The sequence below is a fragment of the Pseudochaenichthys georgianus genome, chromosome 3, assembly GCF_902827115.2.
Source record: "Pseudochaenichthys georgianus chromosome 3, fPseGeo1.2, whole genome shotgun sequence".
In the NCBI taxonomy this organism is placed as follows: domain Eukaryota; kingdom Metazoa; phylum Chordata; class Actinopteri; order Perciformes; family Channichthyidae; genus Pseudochaenichthys; species Pseudochaenichthys georgianus.
This window is the reverse complement of record NC_047505.1, coordinates 41,575,903-41,600,375: the sequence shown is the minus strand read 5'-3', so window position 1 is coordinate 41,600,375 and position 24,473 is coordinate 41,575,903. Positions and strand designations below refer to the sequence as shown.

Below are 24,473 nucleotides of genomic sequence, written 5' to 3'. Positions count from 1 at the left end.
CAACGTATTCACAGGTCTGCTGCCTGATTAATCAGGAGTAGAATCTGCTGAATTGGCCACGTATGAGTTCAACACCAGGAATTGGAATCACATTTTTCTGTTGTTTCATTGTATTTACACCAACATAGAAATAGTAAAAACAAGGCCAAACAAACTGAACAAGAGTAAACATAAACATTTAGCTAATGTAGGCCTAGAAGTTGGTCAAACAAGATGAATACATATTTTAAAAGTATATACAGTATAAACACACTACAAGAAGGAAAACTAAATACAATGTAAGACTGTTTTCATCAATGGTAAACAACAATAAAATAGTGCAATGTTGTAAAAATATGCTGGAAGGATTTATGTAACAGATTTTTCTAATACTTGACATTGGTTGATATTTACAGCATGTATACCTTATAGACTTAAATTGGATCCTTGATCATTATAGTCACAGGTGTTTTTGGAAACAGTATGAAAGCTGGTATGAAAGCTGGATAAGCTGTCATCATACATCGTATCACAACACGGACTGAACTGCTCCCCTCATCATTGGAAAAGCCTTTAAAAAGACTTGAAGCTAAGAAATGTGTCTCCATGCAGGATTTTTAAGTACAATGTTGAATGATTTGGTTGGGACATGTCAATGTGCATTCGAACATTTCAAGACTTTATGCATTACTTAAAGTTTTTCTTGTGGTAGTTGTTAACTTTTTATGTTGCCGTCTTGGGCAGGTCTCTCCTCTGAAAGAGATTGTTGTTCTTACCCCGTTAGATATGGGTTAAATCAATTATACACATACAACAAAACATTGCACAAGTTCTGTCTAAAACCAAGATGCATATGTGGTCTTCATGAGTTCAGTGGTCATAACTTTCCAGTGCAATAACGGGGGGCAGGTTTACAACGCAGCTCCTCCCTCCTTGAAGATCGGTTGACTAGGAGGCTGGATTGTCCTCCCAGTCCACAGAGCATCTGGCTGAGGAACGACAGATGCTGACAGCTGGACTGACACCCAGCATATGTCCCTTTCTTTATTCCTGCTCCACTCAGACAATAGAGTAGAAGGGACGGGGGTGCTTTGTGTGGAGAAGGTAGACCTAATAGCTTGTGACTCCAGAAAAGAGCCCCCATTCTCCAGGAGAGCCTGGAGAGCAATTAGCCCGTCTCTGATCCTAGCCTGGGGAGTTATTATGGGTGGACTGAGCCCACAAAAACCTCTATAGTCCATTCTCATTCATGCCACATTAAGATGTTTATTTTTTCATTACTGCGCCAGTACAATGATGATTTAAGTTTGTTGTCCAAATTGTGTTTCAGGGATAACTGCACACAGTCTTTTATAATAGTATTAATCAAACACATGGTTGGCTAGTAACGGATTACATGTAATCGGGATAACGTTAACAGATTGCAATAAACAAATAGCTAATCAGTCCAGATAACATTAGAAGAAAATGCTGCAATTTGATTTGAGTTACATTGTTGAGGTTTATTTGATAACATTTCTGATCATGTCTTTAAAATAAAACAAATGTAAAATGATGAAACTTTAAAAAATATGATAATGTTGGTTTGATTAAACTAAATCGACACGAAACAAGTGACAGTACAAAACAAGTAAAATATGATTTGTTTTTTTATAGTTTTTCTCAGGTTGCCCTTTTTTTTTAGCAAATGGTGACTTTACTTGAAAATGTTCGTAACACTTTCAACAGAAAGACTATTTTTGTGTGTAAATGAATTATTTTCAATGTTTGATCCTGAAGTCCACATTATTCATATTAGATCGCCTATGTGATTACAAATGTAATGTATTCAATTCAGTAATTTCAGAGTAATCTGACCCAACCCTGCACACTTACTCTGGCTGCTACGTGCGCCGAGCACGTGTGCTTTGTTTTGCTACGTGATGCCGTCACCCAATGCGTAACATAGCGGAAGTAATTTGAATTTACACCAAGTAGACACAACACGGATACATGCAGCTCACTTACACCAATATTAAAGTAAGTCTCTGCTATGCGAATCACTAATATGGGGCGAAAGAATTCACATACGAGTTTGTTTGTAAGCACAGGACACTCAGAAGCCTCGCAATGAGAGGTTAGAAGCTAAGCTAACTGTTAGCATTGAGATCTATTTTCCTTGAATAGAGTCGCAGTCTGTTTTTCTGCGAAGTGCAACAGAAACAGTCACACTCATGAAATTCATACACAAGATGTTACACATTGCCATTAAAGCGGCCGTTCAATACACTGCTGGTTACCTGACACATTGTGAATGAACTCCCCTTTCTGTCTCTTCTCTGCAGGAATGGGTGTGAAAGGTCTTCAGAGCTTCATGGACCGCTGCTGTCCAGAGGCGTGTGTGTCTGTGAACCTGAGAGAAATGTCCCGACAACACGCTGCTAAAAGACAGACAGGCTGCACGACCACTGCTAACAGTACCCGTTGAGTTTATATCAGTGTGCAAGTAGACATAGTCAGAAGTTGTGTGTATATTTTGGTTGTTCTGTTCATCTTTGTTTTAATGTTGTGTCTCCTTGCAGTTGTTTGTCATCGTTTTTAGTAGTTTTGTGTCTCTTTGTGGTTGTTTGAGCTTTTGTGTCTCTTTGCAGCTGCTTCTGCTCTATTTGCAGCCTTATTGATTTTTTTTGTGGTTGTTTTGCCCCTTATTGGTTTTATTTGATGTCTTGTTGCAGTTGTTGTGCTTCTTTGTGTAGTGTTTCTGTGACTCTGTTATTATTACGTGCATCTGTCTGGCCTGGGCGATGAGCCAATAAATTAGCTGTACATTTGAACAAATGAAAAATACATTTTATACACATCTTTTCATAATATAGATATTTATAGTATGACATTAGTTTAAGGCATTTTATGTATCTTCTTTTGGCCAAGTCAAGTATCTTATTTTAAGCTATGGTAGTTGGTTACTTGATTGCCAATACAAACGCTGCTGCTCCCAGCTACATACGTAGACTTATCATCAAGTGAAGATGGTAGCTTGAATCCGTAGAGTAGTGCAAACAGGAATACAGACAAAGGTAAATCAGTGACAGCCAAGGATATCAGTGTGAATGGCTGGAAGCAATCAGGAACACAATCTTGATGATTTAATAAAACCAAAAGAGTCAAAATGACAGTAAATTACAAATGTCTTTCTGTCAATAATTTGGGTTACAGTTGTGTTTCCCCTCCCATCAGGACCCACACTTGTTGTGGATGGTATGGCCTGCCTGCGCCACTGGTACTCGTGTAAAGACTGGGTGTGTGGGGGGCAGTGGAGGGAGTACATGGATGGGCTGAAGGGCTGGGTGGAGGCCTTCAGCTCAGCTGGCATCAGACTGGTCTTCTTCTTCGACGGAGTGGTGGAAGAGCAGAAGAGACGGGAGTGGGTGAGAAAAGAAACTCTGAACTTTTGGCGTTCAAATAATCAAGCTTGAATATGGTGCATGCTGGGTCTTCACTGTCTTCAGTTACATCGTTTATACAGAGTTTTCTGTAGCACTATAGTGCAGATGTTAAGTTCAACTTCAACTTTATTGTCATCCAATCACATCCAAAGTATCCCTTTAATAATGTCATAGCATGTCGCACACAAAGTATGAAACGGCTCTCATATTTAACTATTAACTTGCAGAAGGACTGTGATTTACTCAATTTTCTTTTCTTTTTTTCCTTTTATTGTCATTACACAGTAGGCCTACTTACTATGTAACAAAATGGTTTCTCTGCATTTGACCCATCCTAGTGTTAGGAGCAGTCGGTTGCCATTATGAACGGCGCCCGGGGGAAGATCATCCTTCTGTGAACAACATCTCCTTCTGTCCACAGGTGAAGAGGAGATGCAGAGTGAACGGGGAGATTTCTAAACTGTTTCGTTACATCAAAGCTCAAGGAGAGCAGCCCGGTAGAGAGCTCTTTTGTCTGCCTTCTGGTCTGGCAACATTCACACGCTTTGCTCTCAGGTCAGCATTTTCAAGACCAATTATGATGAAATCACAGTCATCTCTAAACACTGTGAAAATAAGTTTCTAATTGTTCGCAAGTTATTTTACAATTGGTTGAATCTGATATCCAATAATCGTTCTTGTTATACTTTTCTTAATGTATATTTGGCTGTTCGCAGGTCACTGGGTCAGGAGGTGTTTTGCTCAGTGCGGGAGGCTGACTATGAGATTGCCAGCTATGCTCGTCAGCATGGTAGTATGGGTATTCTGGGACAGGACTCCGACTTTATCATATATGACAGGTTTGTTAAATATTAACAAATATTAGAGTGAATATATCGACCTAAAGGCATATTGTTTTCAATAACATTAAAATCAACTGATAAAACATTTGCACAGAGTTTGAAATTCATTGAACTTTACTATCTTTTAGGATCTGTTGATAATTCCATGCAGTATGGGTAATACAAATAATAGGAAGAAATCAAGAATAGCTTTTTAAAGCAGGCTAATTCACATTTGAGTACCTGCTTACAGTTTAAGTGCTGAAATTGATTTTTTGATTTTTGGGAATTTATTCATAAATTGCTCATGCAGAAAGTTGTATATTTTAAAGTGCCCCCTGCTTCTCTGTGGCAAAGCTGCGGATACACAGCCTCACCACGGTCATGTACGACCGACAGAGGCTCTGCCAAACCATCGGACTGACTGTTGCCCAGCTACCACTGCTGGCCTGTCTCCTAGGTAACGACGTGGTGTCAGAGAATAAGATGATGCACATCAGGAACAACGCCATGGCAACATACAGGTGACTTGGGTTTTACTTTGAGGGTTGCTCTTAGTTGAATTCATCTTTAAAAGTTGCTTTTAATCAATGTTTTTGTTTCTTAGGATAGACAACCCCACAGCACACTCTGGTGCTCCCCAGGGGCAGATGGTTATGGCTGTATCCCACCTCGTGAGCTCTGTGTGGGGCAGAGAGGAGCAAGAGACTGGGCTCATCCCTCAGACTCTGAATCTGTCAGCTCCTCACAGAGAGCTACTGAAGAGAGGCGTTCGCTCTTATTTACTACCTGGAGAGGAAGCTATTCAGCTCGGTGACATCTCTGCACCTTCCTCTGCCTTTGAGAAACATGTTAGTTCAGAAATATTAAAGGTATGTCCTGTACCTCCTTTAACTCATCAACGGAGAAGACCTGAGAGCCGAAACCTCCTCTGACTTAAAGGTCCCATGACATGGCCATTTCTACTGATCATAATTCCATTGTTGAGGTCTACAGATTTACATTGTTCAATGTTCCAAACTCACATTGGTTTCTCATGCAGCATCTCTGTATAGTATATAGGCGCATTCACACTGCGGTACTTTTCCCACAAAGGTTCATGCGAACTTAGTTCATGATCGCGTTCACACCAAAAAGAGCCGGTACTAAAATGAGTTAATGCGAACCTTTTTACCCCCTCGAAAGTCCCTGCTAGAGAGCAGGGACTTTCGAGCGGCTCTTTTGTGAGAAAAGAGCTATATTTCTGATTGGCTGGGCGGATTGCAAACTACGCCCCGTAAAACTCCCAAAAAGTTTTGTGAAGCCGCCATTTTATTATCCTCGCATTAGCATTAGCATTAGCCCAGTGCAGAAACGCAGAGAGACTAACTTATGGCAACACAAAATAAAACATGGGAGCGGTGGAGATGAGGAGGTGTCAGCGTTCTGGCGATTTACTCGGAAGGCTTCAGTAGAAGCTGCTGGGACTCCCAGCAGCTTCGACTGAAGCCAGTCCCCAACTCCGGGGACTTCCGGTCGGGGACTTTGGGTGGCAGTATACGCCGTGAAGTGGTTTGCGGCCTGCCAGTAAACCCAATGCAGAAGAAGAAGAAGTGACGTCAGCGGCTTCATTTGCTTAATCCACCCCCAGGGACTTTTTCCGGTGTGAACGCGATCTGTACTTAGTCCATGCGAACTAAAGAGTTCGCATGCGAACTAAAGAGTTCGCATGCGAACTAAAGAGTTCGCATGCGAACTAAAGAGTTCGCATGGACCTTTGTGGGAAAAGTACCGCAGTGTGAATGCGCCTTATGTATTCACTCTCTGTCCTAAATGGCTTGTTGGAGCTCCTGCCCCCCCCCTCCCTATGAGCCCACTGTGCTCTGATTGGTCAGCTCGCCCACTCTGTTCTGATGAGTCCACCACCGTTACAGCGGAACATCAGTGTTTATGTGTTACAATGACGTTAGAAACCAGAAAATGACACCAGTAATGACAAGCAGATGAGAATGCTGCGTGGGGTCTGGGTGTCGTGTTGGCGGGGCTCGCTGCTCCGTCCTTTGAGGCTCGAGGAGCGGACAGTGTGAGCTGGATTACTGGTGTCGTTTCCTGGTTGCTGCGTGGGGTCTGCGAGACACAGCGGAACTCAGCCTGAGCACACACACACACTCACAGTCTGGCTGTGTGCGGAGATCCGCGGAGCCGCGGCTGAGAAAATATAAGGCTGTGTGTGTGTGTGTGTGTGTGTGTGTGTGTGTGTGTGTGTGTGTGTGTGTGTGTGTGTGTGTGTGTGTGTGTGTGTGTGTGTGTGTGTGTGTGTGTGTGTGTGAGGCGTTCCGCGGATTGTTCCATTTGGACCTGGGCATCGTTATGTCACTATACTAAAAAAATGGAACAAGAAAAATCTCCAACGAGGCGTTCTGGGGCAGCACAGACAGGTCTTTTCTGTTTTAGAGTTGTACTCGCTACAGGGTGTACTTTGAGGGTTTGTGACTTTGCAGACCGGTTACATAACACACAAGGGGACGGGTAATAACCAGAAAAGCATGTCATGGGACCTTTAAATAGATATGCATATGGAGCATAAGAAGTGTGCACATTTTTTTCCTACTTTCAAATCTTTCTTCCAGTGATCAGCAACTCAACAAGTTATCTGTTACTGTAACGCTATAATACACAATATATTACATATCAAATGATCTCATTATGTTTAAATGTGTTCTTCTCCAGGCCTGTAGAGAGAAGCATGTAGCAGCAGAGGGTTTCATGGTTTACAGTGTTTTGTGTGAGGGAGTGATTGAGTGTAGCAACACTCTGGAGGATGAGGAGGACACTGAGCTGCTGCCTCAGGCACTCGTCTACAAGCCCTGCAGACAACGCATCTATGGGCTGCTGCTGTTCAACGGGCATGAAGGTAGGACAGTCGATTACTAGAGATCATAAATACATATATACACACAGACACAGATACACATGCACCCTGGCTAAACCATGCATTAAGTCAGAGAACAACAAATGTAACATAAGGTCATAATCACAGAAATGTACTCAAGCAAATGTAACTTTCTCAGGAGAGTCTCAAGTATACCAACCATGTAGTCATACTCTGTTTGGTTTAGGCCAGGTGTGACGCCTGGGAAGAGCGGCAGGAGGCCTGACATGGAGCACATAACACCAAGGTTACATTGCCAGATCATCATTTGTTCATAAATGACCTCTTTAGCCCTCCTCCTGCCAATTTCTACACAGATTTGATGTTTACAATGTAGCATTATCAGGTGGGAAAAGGGTGTGTCACCTGGAAGAGTTGATAGTGATTTTACTGCATCTCAAACTCATTTTATATCCACCACAGGAGGAAGTGACACTGTTAGTCTTAAGCTCTTACCGTACCAGTGGGCACGAATAAGGTCACGTTTTTAAAAGTGTGGCATCAACTTGTTACCACAGTATCAGTTTAATGACATCCCAGCTATACCCCAGGTACAAGTATGTTTGATATCAAGCAGGAATGATTCGAACATTAACATTTTCACATGCAGCTCCTCCGGGTAAAGTATAAATAATGTCAGGGATGCAGTGCGTGTGTGAAACTGGCTGACCCTAACTCTGACTCTGTGTTTTCAGGCAGCAGGGTCGACCTTCCAGCCATCAGGGAATGGTTCGTCTACGCTGGAAACGCTCTGAAGGAGCCTGACATGGTCCATCCCGTTCCAATCAGCCTCCAATGTACTGTACCTGCTGTTTTCCTCACATACTTCACATACACGATCTGATTTCCATCTAGTAACGCCAGGTGATGATAATTAAGACGATGAGGACATGAGTGTTTTTAATGTTTTTTAATGCTTCATTGGAATGATAATTTCCTCTATAATTAAATTATTCCTCGGCATCAATGAGTGTCGGAAAGGCTGTGAGAAGCTTCGCTTGGTTGTGCTTAATACATTAAAAGCATTTGCCTCATTTCCTGGAGTGTTTTCCAACACAAAGACAGCATGCTTTTCTCTGTTGAATGTGTAGATAATCAGCCCGTTCTGGACTTGTTATGGTTCGGTAACGGTCCTGAGGTTTCGTCTCTCCGCCTGAAGTCCTTCCTTTCGATGTTTGACTGCCAGGAGCTTTCAGAGTTATATGGAGCTGTTGAAGACTCTCTCCTGGCTGCTCTCTGCCTCGTCACCTACATAGCCCTCCAGGTATCACCAACTCTTTCCTGTTTCTTTGATAGTTTTTAGGATAAAGAAGGAAATAAACAGAGATTAATAGCCTAGCTCAAACACATGCAGAGGAGGGATTATTTGAGTAAAATGAATTTAACAGGAAAATGTGGAAATACTTTGTCTAACTACATTTAGTCCAAAAAGGGAAACTGAAAAGCCCACTCAAGATCTGAACAAGCAGTCCAAGGATTTCATTATGGGACTTATCACTCCCATATCTCAAGAATCATATACATGTGTCAGAATGTATGTCTATAGAAACAATGAATGGAAAATCTCATTACGTTTTATGTTATTTTAATTGAAAATACATACGTGGTTTTCTTCATGGTGGGTGTTCTAATTGCTAAAACACATGAACACATTATTAGTCATGGATACTTCACTGAGATTGATGTGGCTGTTCTGGTTTTCATTGGTCAGGCTGCATGTTTGGCCTAGCCTTCAATGAATATGTTAAAATGCTCAATGAGGAGGCATCAGTTTCTACTGAGGCATTTCAGTCCAGATAATGGCAGTGTATGGGCAGTAAAGCTACACCTGGTGATTTATGTAAACAGAAAATTAAACACTAATGTATTTGGTGACAATTAAACACACAAGTCAGCTTTTGATTTGGGATTTACTACAGCAGTATATACAGTAATTATTCCACCCTTTGTCAACTTGTGATTTGGAGTTAAACATCACTTGTTGACAGTCTGTTCTCTGTTGTTTGGCTTAATGGTAGCCACTATCACGCAGGGCCCAGTTTAGCTGCAGACACTGGTCTTTGTAACTCCGGCTCTTGCGTCAACACCGGCTCTGATAACCACCCAGGAGCTTTGAATATCTTAAGAGCCAATACCTTATTCACCCTATTACAATCGGGTCCTTATTTTGGTTTTACATTGTAATGTGTCCTTTTTGTAATTCTGTTGTAATGCCTTGTTGTCCAGCAAAGAGATAACTTTTCAAAGTTTGTTAAAGAAGCAGAGATTTGTGTTTTTGCTTTGTACATACTGCATATACGTCATCTGATTGAGCTTTAACACACAAGAAATCACGGGAGCACAACACCTGGATAAAGGTGCATGCGTCATTTTGCAGAATCTAAACACAAATTACACTGTAGATTCATTTATCAACTACAAAACAAAAAGACAAAAAATGTATCTCCAAAGAAAATAATCAAAGTGTTTTCAAAGTGCTTTGATTGAAACATCTTTGTGTATAAGAAATATACAATACTTTAGTTTAGTTTCAAGGAACTGTAATCAATCATTGCATTCCAATAACATCGTCGGATTGAAGGTAGAAAGTACATATTTTGTAAATCAAAATTGATGCAGCAGATCCAGAGATATCGTCTATTTTAAATCTATGCATTCTTCTTCCTTGTCAAAATATGTTGCCATTATTACCTTTTGAATTAAAATGCTATATTTTTTCTTCTCTAACAAAATCGCAAGCAAGCCAGCTTTTTCAAGTCACAGGTGAGAATATTCACAATTAAGAAAAATAGTGTTTTATTACAAATCGCAATAAAATCATGTTGCCCAATTCCTAGAACCAACCACATTGTTTTTACAGTAACAAACAAACAAACAAACTTAAAAACACAACAAAAACACATGAACAGTGACCAGAATAAAACATACAATCTGTGATATTTTTACAAACCAGCTAAATGTTAACCAAATTCTACCCAGAAGCACTTTTTTTATACAGATTTGAACAAAGTGCTTACAAACACTTACATTAACAGGCAGCCTTTTAGACAGATTTAGATGGACACTTGAAGCCAATCATTTAAATGGATGAAGGACCATCAGACAGACAGAAGAGCATCTTGTCAGGCTGCCATTGGATGAGTGGTCAGGCCGACAGACAACAGTAGCTGTTGTTGTCTGATCGCTGCTGCATTCACATTCCCTCGTCACTCTTCAATTTAAATAGCTGCAGGGTTTGTTTGTTTTGTACACACAACTGGGCAGCCTTGTTTCTGCATCCAGCATTGTTCCTTTCTCTGTTGAATTGTTGCACAGACAGCAGACCAAACAAACTGAGCCACACAGAACACACACTGGATCTGATTGAATTGGCTAACCATATATTGTCCACTGTGCGGGTGTGTGTGTTTGTGTGTATGTATGTGTGGTGTGTGTTTTCAGATACAAACGTTGTCTCAGGAGGACTGTGATGCTTACCTGAGTCAGGCTGTGTGTCTGAGACTTAAATCCCAGAAGGAGCTTCAACATATCAAGGTTAGTAATAAACACACATTCTTCAATACTTTTTTTTTCTTCAGAACAGATCAGTTTTCAGATTTTTACTCACTGGCTTCGTCCCGATGCACCCTCAAGTTGTTGAGTTTCCTGCCGCACAAAGACAATGTGCCCTGCAGTTGACTGTAAACAAGGCCTTTTTGTGACAAACACAGTGGAGAAAGTGTTTCCAGTTATAGAAAGTGAGGAGAAAATGGGGACAAAACATAAATAAGCTGCTGATTGTGCCCCAAGAAAAACAAACAAACAAATAAACAAACAAATAACCCAAAACAATTCTTCTTCAACTGCAGTATGTTTGTATTGCTAATGGTAATTTTCTGTTTCATTTTGGGCGACTGTGAAGTGTATTTAAGTGTCATCGAGCAGCTGGCACCTTGCATGTGTGTGTGACTTGTATATGTCAAAACGCTTTGAGCAGTCGTAAAGACTGGATAAAGTGCTATATAAATACAGTCCACGTTTCAAGGCAAAATACAACATCAACAAATACACATATTTATGCAAAGACATCCTGAAAGCTCAATACGACATCACTGTCGCAGCCGTAGGTAAAGTTGCACCATGAGACAAAAATCGTGAACAGCTTGGATTGCTGGTGTGTCTTTAATTTATAAACAAAGTACAACTAGCTGCAGACATGTGTAGGTCATTAAAATCTGAATGATCAGAGCAATCTGCTGCTCAATGATGAAGAACTGATGTTCAGAATGACGTGATTGAACAGAAATGGACAGAAAATTATTTAGAAATAATTTTGACAATTAATTTAGTTATGTATAAAGTAGAAACACTGAACTCTTTCCTTTTCCAGTTTCCTAAATGTGAGGATTTGCTTATTTTTCTCCTCCAACTTTATTTGAGTATGTTTGGGACTTATTTAAACGTTGTGCTCCATTAACTAAGGCTTAGTAGTCTGTTAAATCATACTGTAGGAGTAATTCATAGTTGATCATTCATTCGATAATACCTATACTCAATAGTTGCAGTCTCCATCTGGACAGAAACGTCCCTGAATCAGCGATGCTTCATGGTTACTTTGGTCTCCTCTCGTGAACTCTCACAGACTCGAGGATCAGAGAGTCAGCTGTGCTTTTCCATTCTCTGGGAAAACGGCTGTGCTGTTTGCTGCCTTGTTGTAGCTCCATTTATTTTTACTGCTTAATTACCATACTTATGTCTAGTAATTTGTATTTTTGGTGCTCGACTGTTTTCGACACAATAATTAGGGCTGGGCGTTGATTTGAATATGCAGTCTGGGAGAAGTTCAGAGTTGCAGCATGGGGGTTAACTGAGTAACTAGTGTATGTATTACACACACACACACACACACACACACACACACACACACACACACACACACACACACACACACACACACACACACACACACACACACACACACACACACACACACACAAATTCAACACTTGAGTATGCTCACATATGCACTCGGAGGTGGTTCAACACACACTCATTGCTATTTGTGTGTGTTTGTGTACACAGTGGCTTGCTCCCTTCAGCGCATCACATCAGACCTGTCCCTTGTTTCTTCACTACACACCCCAATAACAAGTTTCTTTTAATTCAAATGTAAATAGTGTGTGAGTGCGTCTTCTGAGTGAAAATTAGCTGCACCATTTGTGTGTGTGTGTGTGTGTGTGTGTGTGTGTGTGTGTGTGTGTGTGTGTGTGTGTGTGTGTGTGTGTGTGTGTGTGTGTGTGTGTGTGTGTGTGTGTGGGGGGGGGGGGGAAAGGGGTTGTGGGTAGTTTTGGGGATATGTTGGGTTTGTTGCAACATTCCTCCCCATGGGACTGTGTGTGTGTGTGTGTGTGTGTGTGTGTGTGTGTGTGTGTGTGTGTGTGTGTGTGTGTGTGGTGTGTGTGTGTGTGTGTGTGTGTGTGTGTGTGTGTGTGTGTGTGTGTGTGTGTGTGTGTGTGTGTGTGTGTGTGTGTGTGTGTGTGTGTGTGTGTGTGTGTGTGTGTGTGTGTGTGTGTGTGTGTGATAGAGACCTAGAGAGTGTGCTGGCGACAGTCGCCTGTCTGTCCTGGCTGACGCTCACCACATGGAGCTATTTACACCAAGCACACTCCGCCCCGCTGGACACACACACACACACACACACACACACACACACACACACACACACACACACACACACACATACACACGTTTCTGTCTTTGTCTCTCTCACTTTGTGTGTTCTCATATTCTTTTTCTTTATATTCTCAACCACTTTCCCTTTTTTATATCCCTCTTCACGTTGCTCTTTATCTCTTTTCTCTCCCTCTCTCTTTGTCGCAGTGTGTTTGTGTGCTCTTTCAGGCTTTTGTGTCTCTGTCCAGTGGTTCATTGTTTTCAGAAGGTGAAGCTGTGTTTGACTGGAAGCAGGTGGCAGGGAGGGCTGTGAGTGTGTGTGTGCATGCGTGCGTGTAATCACTGGTATCAGTGCTATCTGCCAGAGGACAGGTGAGAGCAGAAAACACACACACACACACACACACACACACACACACACACACACACACACACACACACACACACACACACACACACACACACACACACACAGGGAGAACATCTGCATGCTGTCGTCATAGTTAGCTTGCTCTCAGATTCTTCTTCATCCTCTTCATCTTCTCTTTCTTTATTGTCCTCCTCCAGTATCTTCTTTTCGTCTCGCCTTTTATGGTCTTTGTCAGCAAACAACGTAACCCTAGCCCTGTGTTTCCCTTAATGGGTCAACTGAAACTATCATAAATAACAAATAAAAAAGACTAGCATTCATATTTAACATAAAACAAGTAAATATAGGTTGACTAATAGTTTTTCGTGGTATATTTCAATTAAGGTTTATTTAATTGGTTTTTATGCTTTTTTAATGCTGATTGAAAGAAAATGAAAAAATTCACATCTTTCGTAAACATAACATAAAATAGTGCTTTTTCAAGATTCTTGACTAATTGATTAGTCGACTCAGAATGAATTGAGTCAACTAAGACAGACATTCTTTTGTTAGTTTCTATAAAAAGCGTGAAATTCAGAAACCAGACCAGACAATCACTTTACCTTGCTGCTCGTGGCAGTGAAGTCTGGTGGTGGTCTGCGTCGTATATAATTGTCTGATTTATGCTTCAGGGTTGAGAAAATAAGGTTGTGCAAATTTGGGTTGGGAAACACTAATTATTGAAGCAGCTGTGAGTAAACATTTTAGAAATTTGTTCTGGATGGTGACACTAAGCATATTGAAGAAACAGATGGCTCTCTACAGCGAGACTGTTTAAATGATGCTATGCTGCAGAGAGCTATGCTAAGAAAGCTATATATACCATCAGGCATTGCACTTAAGGATACATGGTACACTGAAGAGAGGAGAAGGAGTAAAAGTGTTTATTGTGAGATAAAATTCCACCTGTGAATTACTCAAGTATTTTGTAAACAAATAATTCAACACAACTTTTTTTTTTGGCTCATTTATTATGGATTGTCCACTAACATTGATCTGGATTGAATGAATTGTGCAACAGCTATTATGTAACAGTACAGAAAATTATCTGAGTATCCAAAAGTGTTTTCTTTTGTTACACCGATTATATATTCCGCTATCCCTGGATTGTGTGTAGGAAATGAATGAGTGATTTCAGACACAGCCACTGTTTCTGCAGTCATAGTTGTCTTATCTTTAAGGCACATAGTCTCAAATTATCAAGCCTCCTGATGAAGATGAACTAACAACCAAATGTAAAACCAAACATTTCTTCCATGTTCTTTGTCAGTTGCCATTCCTGTGCAGTCGGGCGGTGCAGCTCGGCTCTCTCTACGTCCGGGGGCTGGCCCACCTGTTGGGGGCTAACTGTGCGAGCGGCGGCCCGCTGCCCGGCGCCACCCTCATGCCTTGGAGCAGCTTCGATGGACGGCTGTTCCACTCAAAGTACCTGCTGGCTCACAGTGGCTCAGACAACACTGTGCTGCTGGACCGCGATGTGAGTGGAGATAGAAAACAAAAAGGGGAATGTGTGTGGTTGTGTTGTATGTGGCATGATTTTGGGGAGAGACAAATATTACAGAGATGTCTTCTGTTGCAAACTTTTACAATAAATGAAAAGATTGATATTGAGATGTAATCCATTGTGTGTTTTTGTCTGACTCTCTCCAGCCGTTCTGTTTGTCTCAGTTTCTCTGCCTGAGAGAGAAACTTACAGAAACCTGCAGGAAGCGAGGCAGAGTCCTGCAGTCCAGACCCAAAGCACCACAACAAGCTCCTGGACCCCCAAACAGAGACAGACACACAGGTGAGACACAAGACTGATCATTAGAGATTAACACTAGCCATTTACAACCTTAGCCAACTTTACAAGTTGTTTTCAGTAGGGCAGATAATGAGAATCCTTGAGATGTGTCTTAAAGGTCCCATGACATGGCCATTTCTACTGATCATAATTCCATTGTTGAGGTTTACCAGAATAGATACATTGTTCAATGTTCCAAAATCACATTGTTTTCTCATACAGCATCTCTGTATAGTATGTGTATTCACTCTCTGTCCTAAACGGCTTGTTGGAGCTCCTGGTTGGAGCTCCTGGAGCTGTATTACTGGTGTCGTTTCCTGGTTGCTGCATCTGACAAAAGATAAGGCTGAGTGAGTGTGTGTGTGCCGGCGAAGCTCCGCGGAGTACCGCGGCTGAGAAAATATAAGGCTGAGTAAGTGTGTGTGTGTGAGGAGCTCCGCGGGTTGGTCCATTTGGACCTGGATATCGTTACGTCACTATACTCAGGAAGCAAAACATGGAAAAATAGAAATCTCCAACGAGGCGTTCTGGGGCAGCACAGACAGGTCTTTTCTATGTTAGAGTTGTACTCGCTACAGGGTGTACTTTGAGGGTTTGTGACTCTGCAGACCGTTTACATGCAGAAAAGATACATAACACACAAGGGGACGGGTAATAACCAGAAAAGCATGACATGGAACCTTTAAAAGTGATTTGTGCCTGTTCGGCTCAGTCAGTAGGGGCTTGGACTGGGAGCTGTAGGGTCGCCGGTTCAAGTCCCCGACCAGACCTAAATATGGAGTGTGGACTGCTACTTGGAGAGGTCCCAGTTCACCTCCTGCCCTGCCGTGGTGCCCTTGAGCAAGGCACCGGACACCCCCCTCCCCCCCCCCACTCCCATTGCTCCCCAGGCGCTGTACAATAGCTGCTTACTGCTCCTAGTACTAGACTCCTGGTACTAGGATGGGTTAAATGCAGAGGCCAAATGTCACTGTGTGCTGTGTGCTCTGCATGTGTGACCATTAAAGAGGGTTTCATCCCTCCCATTCTATTCTCTATTATTTTATTCTCCTTCCTAACTTTAACTCAAAATTCACTCTGTCTCTAAATGTTTTTTCTTTGTTCTCTCGTATAACATAATGATGTTCTATTTATGCTGGGACTCTTTGGAAAAAGAGTTTTTGATCTTGTGACCATCTTGGTTAAATAAAGGTCAAAGAGAGAAAACGTTTTGACCTGAATTAAGAAATGTTTGGGTGTTTGTAGGGCGCCCTGGTGGCCCAGTGGTTAAGATGCATATTCTGTAACCACAACGTAGCCTGAACAAATCTGTCTGGAGACCTTTGTGGCACGTCCCCCTCTTTGTCTTCCCATGCATACTTTTATACTGTAAACCAGCCAATAATAAGCAAAATGTCCTTCTATAAACATTATAAAAGTAGAATGATGATGTTTGTATTGTTTTATGCTCATGTGGCTCTAGTTTTGGAGCTAGTCTTTATTTCGAATGACTGTCCGAAGTACAGAGAAGTAAAACATCCCGCAGTGATGTGTTCGTTAGAAGTTAGAAAGACGCTGTGGCTGAAATGAAAAACTGATGAAAATACTGCTGGAGCCAAACATTGCACTCTGACAGCTCATCTGTGGTTGTAGTTCTCTGGTGCCCCTCACCGAACCACATTACCCAGAGGGCCGCGCTGTAATGAGCTCCATGTGTGCTGCGGCCTTAATGCATACCACCCTGTGCACACGCACGCACACGTGCACACTTAGCTCCAGACGTGCTTTGTCAGTGCACTAGTAATAGTAGGTTTCTGTTTATAGAGAGCTCTATTTTAAGACTCACAACAAGACTCACTGATTACAGGCCTCTCTCTTCTGTCCCCCCCCTCTTTGTGCTCCCCTTCCCCACAGTCGTTCCCCTCCGTATAACTCCTCATCCTTTTATTTTTCTTGATTTTTTTTTCTCAACCCTTTCTCTCTGTTTCTTTCCACTGTTATTCACTTTCTGGTGCTGCGTCCAGAGCCTTGACATTCTCCAGAAGCTTTTCCTTGGTATTATTCACAGATTTGTAAACCCTTTCACCCTTACCCACCTACGCCTTTGTTCGTGTTAGTGTGGCCTTTCTGAATATGATCAATCTCAGATATCTGCTTATGAATGCAGAATCTGTAAGCGACTGTATACTGAGCTTTTATAGTCTGAGTTGCATTTACCAATCAGGTTTAAGCGGCCTTTGGTTGCATGCAGATAAACAACTCCTACCCGATTCCCTCAAGAGACTTTGTCTTTGGTCAGGCCATTGCAATTAAAAATGTGATCATAACTAGTTGAATACAATTTAAAAAAATCTGTCTCTGATACAAGTAGAAGAGGTGCAACCAATCAATGAAAGACCTGGAAACAGCTTTTTCTTTTATAGTAATATGACTACTTGTAAAACAATCCTGTCGTTTTTGCCACTCAACACCAACTCCATTCTCGTGTCTCAAACGGCTCATCAGGATGTAAACAATGCACAGTAGAGTAAGTCTTGGCCAGGATATCCGCTTGCTACACCGAACCCCCCAGCGTATTGGCCGTTGACAGATAGTGGATGGTGTCTGAGATTGGAGCATGATGCTCTTCACTTGGTTGTCTTGTTCTCCCTTCACAGCGCGGTGGTCAGAAGACGACTCAGCAGTAATTTATGAAATCTGAACCCGCAGTTTCTTTTCAACCCGGTTCCTTGTAAACCTTATCCATATCTCTGCCTGCCATGTTGTCGCAGAGTCTCTAAATTGTGCCAAACTGTCAAGTCAACCCTTAGTGGGTTTCATGAGGATGTTTCTGGTTTTATAGATGGAAGGCTATACACTCTTTATACCTCAGTGTTTCATTTCTGCCAGACCCAGACACCAATCATTACTACAGAACTGTGGGGATACAGAGTGTGTGTGAGACAGAGAGTTTGTGTGTGCGTGAGAGCAGTGGTGGCGCTATGTGGTATCGTTGAGGGCCCGGTTTGGTTTTTGTTTGGAATCGGGCCTGATGTTTAGTCTCCTCAGCAAATATCTCCTCTGCCCGCCTGCCCTTGCAATTACACTCTTTAACAGTGAATCCAGTGTAGCTGCTCTCCCATGGCTCTGCAGTTTATTTCTGCATGTGCCCTGAGTTTGTGACTTCAATAGTGTTTAAAGATGCAGTCACTAAATTGTACAGATGTGTGTAGTTGAGAAAGTTAAAATGATTGTTTACTTCCAGGATTGTACACATTTGGTTTTGGGACTAGTGTTATTCCATCACAAGATGATCTCTATTTCCTGCTCGCTTCAAGTGGCCAGAAAATCAAGCACAAAGTATTTCTCTATAACGTCAACATTTCAAGACAACATAAGTATAGTATGAAAATAAAAAATGTCAAGCCTAGTCCCCAATACATATAATATAAAATAAATACCCATCATACCACTAAAGCCCTTTGCATTTCGATTTAGACAATACTGATAACTGAAGTTGACTTTGGCAGAGCAGTGTGTTCAAGTATGACTAATTGCTCATTGTAATAAAACACGTTCTTTTGGACTTTCCACTTTCAGGTGGTGGGGAGAACTGGAGCGAGAGAGGAGAGACGACCGGAGGAGGATGGAGGGAGAGAGGGGAGGCAAGAGGAGACCCTAATAAATGTGAAAACAGAGAAAGATTGTGGGAGAGAGGAGGAGGAGGAATGAGAGGAGAACATTTTCACCCTCATCCCAGAGGTCGATCGCATCGCAGCAGAGGCAGATACCAGCTGGCCCCTAGGTAACCGTGTGGATATATATCGATACGATACGATATACTTTATTGTCCCCGTAAGGAAATTGTTCTGGACTCCGTCCTGTAGTTCCACATACATGTACATATACAAACATAGTAAACATTAAAATACATACACATATCATCAGTCATACACCGTTTGAACAAACACAATACACAGACGCACATACTGACAATGGCGACCTATTGCACAACCCTCATGGCCAACATTTAAAAAGTACATTTCATTACATGTGAATGTTAAGAAGCTTAATGGACATAGGTAGGAATGAGTGCTTATAGTGATCAGCCTGCTCTTCATCTTCTTCAATGTTTCTTCTGTACTTATCTGCTCTAATGTCATTGTTCCTCCTCTCCTCTCCTCTCCTCTCCTCTCCTCCTCTCCTCCTCTCCTCCTCTCCTCCTCTCCTCTCCTCTCTCCTCTCCTCTCCTCTCCTCTCCTCTCAGATGGTCACGGCCTCCTGCACCAGGAACATAACCCCTAACAGAGTGGAGAGAAGAGGAGGATTAAAGGGGAGGATTTGAGGAGTTAAGAGGATGGGGAAGACGTGATGAAAGGAGTAAAGTAATCAAATTTCTCTGAACAAACTGATTAGTGAATTAACCCGTCAGGAATGTTTGTCTAAAGGATGCAGAAGGTTTTTTAATTTTAAAGACATTACTTTATTTTAGGGCAACTTAACTGTCTCACAGTGACAGCACATTTTAAATCTACATGAGCACTCCCCAAACAAACATAGAAATGCCACTTCAAATGGATTAATGGTTAATCCTCAAGGCTGTTTTTACCTCTTATCTCTCACAATAAAAAGAGAAAGATCTTAAAAGCTGTGTGTGTCCAGTGGCATAATCCTTTTAAAGGAATGGTTTCAACTGGATAAACAGTAACGCTGGTTTCAAGTATCGGCTGGGATAGGGCTTCAGCGCCAGAGATTGACACACTTCTGTAAACTGATACCAGGAGCCATTTTATACAATAGATATTAGGTTATACGTAAACTGGTGTCTCTTAAGATATTTTCCCTTGAATTGTTATATCTTTTGTTTTCTTTCCTTCTGTCTTCTCGGAAAACACATGGAGGTCTTTCTTGTTGGAACAACCACTTTTATTCTGTGCATATAATGAAACGTTATTCTTGAATTCAATTAAGACCCAGAACCAGATGACACTATTCGGCCTGACAACGTTAAAACCTCACTGCATTAAGCTGAGTGTGTGGTTTGTGTCTGTGTGTGTGTGTCTGTGTCTGTGTGTGGGATTGTTGGGTTGTTGAGGAATGTATAGCCTTTACAGCCGAGCTGACTGTCTTCCTGTTGCACCGTGAACGTCGTAAAACCCACCGGAGAGGAAAAGGATGCAGAGAAAGTTCCACAGCCTGAGTGCTTTCATTCCTCTGTGTGTGTGTGTGTGTGTGTGTGTGTGTGTGTGTGTGTGTGTGTGTGTGTGTGTGTGTGTGTGTGTGTGTGTGTGTGTGTGTGTGTGTGTGTGTGTGTGTGTGTGTGTGTGTGTGTGTGTGTGTGTGTGTGTGTGTGTGTTTTCCTATAAGCAGAGCATTAAAGAAATGTGAGAGTACATTTCTCAACGGATGGAAACATCTGAGGGGAAATCAGAGTGTTGACACAGTGATAGTGAGACTCTGTTTGTCGTGGCTGAGTTACATCGTTTAGCTCTCCTGAGGTTCAATGACACTCGTCACACAGGCCTACATTCAGGCTGCTTATCAAGCTATATATATATCTTACATGCACTGAAGATACACACTTATCATTCTATTTGAATGCAGTATGGAAAAGATGTATCCTTAAAATAATGAACGCGAACAACACTGGAGGTATGTGAACCTCGAGACTCCACTATGAAAAGTAATAGTACATTTGTACATTAGTACAGTCTCTCAAATATCCCTTCTTAGGAATACTTTACCCCAAAAATGATCATTTGTGTACCAATTGCCAGCCTGTGTTACCTTGAATTCTGAAGGAAACTTTTTATTTCATACCTTTATGTCGATCAAACAATACAAAAACTGAGAAAAAGTTAGTCTTTTGATATAATTTTGCTTTTGTTAACGCAGCCCCACCTTTTTAATAAGACTTTTCTCTGTTTTTTTCACCAAGGAGTCAAGAATACAGTGAGTAGTTGATACACAAATGATAATTTGGAAGGGAAACTCTTAAATATTACTGTTTTATGAACATTAAGCTGTGGATGATGAGAAACCAATGCTATTGGAGTGCATAAAAGCAGAGTGACAAGTAATACGTTCATTACAGAGCAAGTCATGTATTGAAGAGATGTTGAATCTTTGCTAAAAGTGACAGAATCAAATTAAACATGTTATTTGCATTCTGAAGTTGTATTAGGCTTAGTGGACCATACATATAGCCCTTTAATGAATATTAGAGTTTTTAAGGGGATTTGACCAAAGCATCCACTCCCTGTTTTTCTTCTCAGTCTACAGGCAGCAGAAGAAACAACAGAGAAAGTGTGCGTGCATGCGCGTTTTGAGGTTAGTGACTGTGGTGAGTGGAGTGTGTGAGGGTGTGTACCATGAGGAGGGGCAATATGGGTGGGGCAGGCAACACACACACATGTCCATTAGCTCCTTCTACATAATAACAATAACAGGAGGAGGAAGCAAAGGATGGAAGGTTAAGATGAGAGGAAGAGGGAAAGAAAGCTAAAAGGAAGATGGAAATGAAGAAGTGTAAAGGAGAGAGGAAATGTAAACATTGAGATGAGGAAGATGAGGAGCAGAGGAAACACACCAGAGGGGTGGTCGATGGAGAGGTGGAGGACTAAGAATCTAAGAATAGAGAAAACAGGATGAGAGTGGAGTAAAGAGGGGAGGGGAAGACAGAAGAGTAAAAACACAAGCAATCTTGAGTCGGTAGTCTTGCCTCAACCACAGGAAACCCTGTTGGCTGCCCGACAGATCGGCTTCCTGTGTGTGTGTGTGTGTGTGTGTGTGTGTGTGTGTGTGTGTGTGTGTGTGTGTGTGTGTGTGTGTGTGTGTGTGTGTGTGTGTGTGTGTGTGTGTGTGTGTGTGTGTGTGTGTGTGTGTGTGTGTGTGTGTGTGTGTGTGTGTGTGTGTGTGTGTGTGTGTGTGTGTGTGGTGGAGGTCTGGGCGTGGTCCCTCCCGCAGCAGGGAGGCAAAAAGTTGAACCCCCTTTCGAGGCCTCCTCCCTGGGATAGACTCAGGCCTCCTTCCCCTCCGGTGACAGTCATTCAACAGGCTGTCTTTTTTTTCTGTCTTAGTCTCTCTCTGTCTTATCTAAAGTCTCTGAGGCTCTCTTCCTGCCAAAGTCATCAAGCGAGGCACCCAATTGTGTTACTCAGCTGCCCCAAGGGGATTTGATTTAAACCCTTGTGGTGTCCAATGGGTGGCACCTAAATGGGTCCCATCCTGACCACTAAACCACTTCAACAAACTTTAGCCGAAGCAGCCAGGCCACTTTGAGGCAGAGCTCTTGAATCCACACATTTACCTCTGGAAAGGTGAGGTGTGGTGTAGTATTTGATATGATGTGTTTTGATATGACAACGTTTACTCTTATGATTTTAAAGGGATAGTTCAGATTGATTGAAGTGGGGTTGTATGAAGTAGGCTACTTATCTATAATAAGTCTACCTACAGTACGGTAGATGACGGATGGCACACTCCCGGGAAACAGAAAGGATTAACGGCAGATAGTAAAGCATTGTACTGCAGTGGATGGGCGGAGCTGCAAAACATGTTTTAGCCATATTTTCTTTACCATTAACCAGTCTCTAAATAATAGCAGAGCCCATGTTTTCAGGTGATTTCTCCATTCTTGTCTTAGTTAGATTTGTTGCAACTATAAAAGTGTTCTGAAGGTGCATGCCCAACACCCTGTTAGTGAATACAGAGCAGCAAAACACTTTTCTTCTTGCTGTTAGTAAGTGTTGTGCGCTGGTGTGCACCGTCTCTGGGTATACATAACCCCATAATAGTATCTCCATGTGGTTGAAACAGGTTGAAACATGTAATTCACTTATGTTGTCCGTACCTAATATTTTCTCATCATCCTCAGCTGTACTTTTTTTGTGTTAATCAGCAAATGGTTACCAGTAAGTGCATGAGATGGATAATGCTCCCTTGTTGTTCAAATTATGCAGCATCCAATAACAGCATTTTGGGAGAAAACTTGAGAGAAGACAGCAATTTACCTGAACTACAACACCACCTGTTAACACATGAGCATGCTGTTAGCGAGTGTAATTGTTATTATTATACGGGGAATTACACATGTTCTAGTTAGTTAACAAGCACCTTCAAATTGGTGTTTAGGCTACTCTTAAGATACAGAGTGAGCATAATAATTGGAAAACCTGTTAAACACATTTTATAAATATTGCAAATCTTTCTTTTGTCTCAATTAACCCCTGTAATTATGCAATGATGTGTCAAGACGATGGCCTGTTTGTTTTCTTGGTTGAATTGTGTGTGTGTGTTGTGTAAGTGTGTTTTTCTCTGTATCTGTGTATGTGTAAATACACAAAGAAAGAATCTTGGCCACAGTAATGGCTCTTTTGTTGTTTTTGTCGCACGCACCAAATTGACACAGTCGTCCAAAAATACACAGAGCCATAGTGAGCAAATATAACCCTTCTGTATTTACAGCAGAGACTATAAATACAAACGTCTTTCTTTAGCTGAGTCCAAAACACAGAGGGAACAACTCCCAGACCGCTTTGTGCATGTGTGTGTTTGAGTAACTCAAACTAAACCAGGCCTATTTAATTGGCAGCTCTTCTCCAACCTTTATTTTAAATATACAATTGTGTTAAAAAGATAAAATAACATGATTAAAAATGTCTGGTTTACCTTGAAAATGTAGCCTGGTTTAACGGCACCTTGGCTAACAACTTAAAAAACAAACAACAAACTTCTCATTTCTATATGTCGCACCTAGAACAGTGTGGCGTATTGAGAGCTAATGTTCTTGCAGGAGTTCCTGCTGTTCTTGGTTTGTGTCTTCATGGTTGATGGCACTTACTGAAAGACGCTTTGGATAAAAGCCAGCTTAATGAAATGTAAAGCAATGTTTCACACGGGACGTCTTTGAGTGAGAAGATGATAAAACATACCAGTTATTTGAGTCTAATAACCACAGATAACACTCATTAAATCGGCTGAAAACACTCACTAGGTGTCTTGAGGTTTTCACTGCACAGAAAAGGGGGCGTGGCCTCTCTCTTCACCACCAGGTCAACATCAGCTCATACACTGTGTTTGGGTCCAGTGGTGGCTCTCTGTCCCGCCCTCCCTCTGCTCCTCCAATCAGCTCCCTCCCTTACTCCTCTCATCTTCTTTTATCTCTTTCCACCTCCACCCATCTCTCCCTCGCTCTTTTGCCTCTGTTGCGTATCTCCAACCCCCCCCCCCCCCATTCTCTCCTCTCCTCTCCTCTCTCTCTGTCCTTGAATGAATGCTCTCTGACTAGTGGAACATATGCTGCTGGTTGTTCAATACCCTCCCTCTGAGCGGGGGCGCATCCATGCATGTGTGTGTGTGTGTGTGTGTGTGTGTGTGTGTGTGTGTGTGTGTGTGTGTGTGTGTGTGTGTGTGTGTGTGTGTGTGTGTGTGTGTGTGTGTGTGTGTGTGTGTGTGTGTGTGTGTGTGTGTGTGTGTCGTGGGTGTGTGTTTGTGTGTCTGTCCCCTGTGTGAATACGTGTGTGTGTTCATTGAA

General features: G+C 41.9%; 1 protein-coding gene across 2 annotated transcripts; it reads left to right on the top strand.

The window, feature by feature from the left end:
• Positions 1-1,911: 1,911 nt before the first annotated feature.
• fam120b (family with sequence similarity 120 member B) lies at positions 1,912-20,236 on the top strand. Of its 2 annotated transcripts, none has more exons than XM_034079326.2 (15): positions 1,912-1,998; positions 2,304-2,435; positions 3,196-3,386; positions 3,826-3,959; positions 4,121-4,243; positions 4,558-4,749; positions 4,833-5,097; positions 6,935-7,118; positions 7,832-7,933; positions 8,228-8,400; positions 10,578-10,670; positions 14,468-14,674; positions 14,848-14,983; positions 18,539-18,743; positions 19,206-20,236. In XM_034079326.2, the coding sequence occupies exons 2-15, from the start codon at positions 2,306-2,308 to the stop codon at positions 19,234-19,236; spliced, it is 2,166 nt and encodes a 721-aa protein (XP_033935217.1). In that variant the 5' UTR covers positions 1,912-1,998; positions 2,304-2,305; the 3' UTR covers positions 19,237-20,236. The 2 variants fall into 2 exon arrangements, with proteins under 2 accessions (XP_033935217.1, XP_033935215.1); XM_034079324.2 differs by having other exon boundaries at positions 2,304-2,441.
• Positions 20,237-24,473: the final 4,237 nt, after the last annotated feature.

What these genes read in the sequence shown, in the direction of transcription:
- fam120b (XM_034079324.2), top strand. Translation starts at nt 2,306, where the DNA reads ATGGGTGTGAAAGGTCTTCAGAGCTTCATGGACCGCTGCTGTCCAGAG. An exon ending in GACTTTATCATATATGACAG is followed by an intron (nt 4,244 to 4,557) that starts GTTTGTTAAATA and finishes TATATTTTAAAG; the next exon opens with TGCCCCCTGCTTCTCTGTGG. An exon ending in AGATACCAGCTGGCCCCTAG is followed by an intron (nt 18,744 to 19,205) that starts GTAACCGTGTGG and finishes CTCTCCTCTCAG; the next exon opens with ATGGTCACGGCCTCCTGCAC.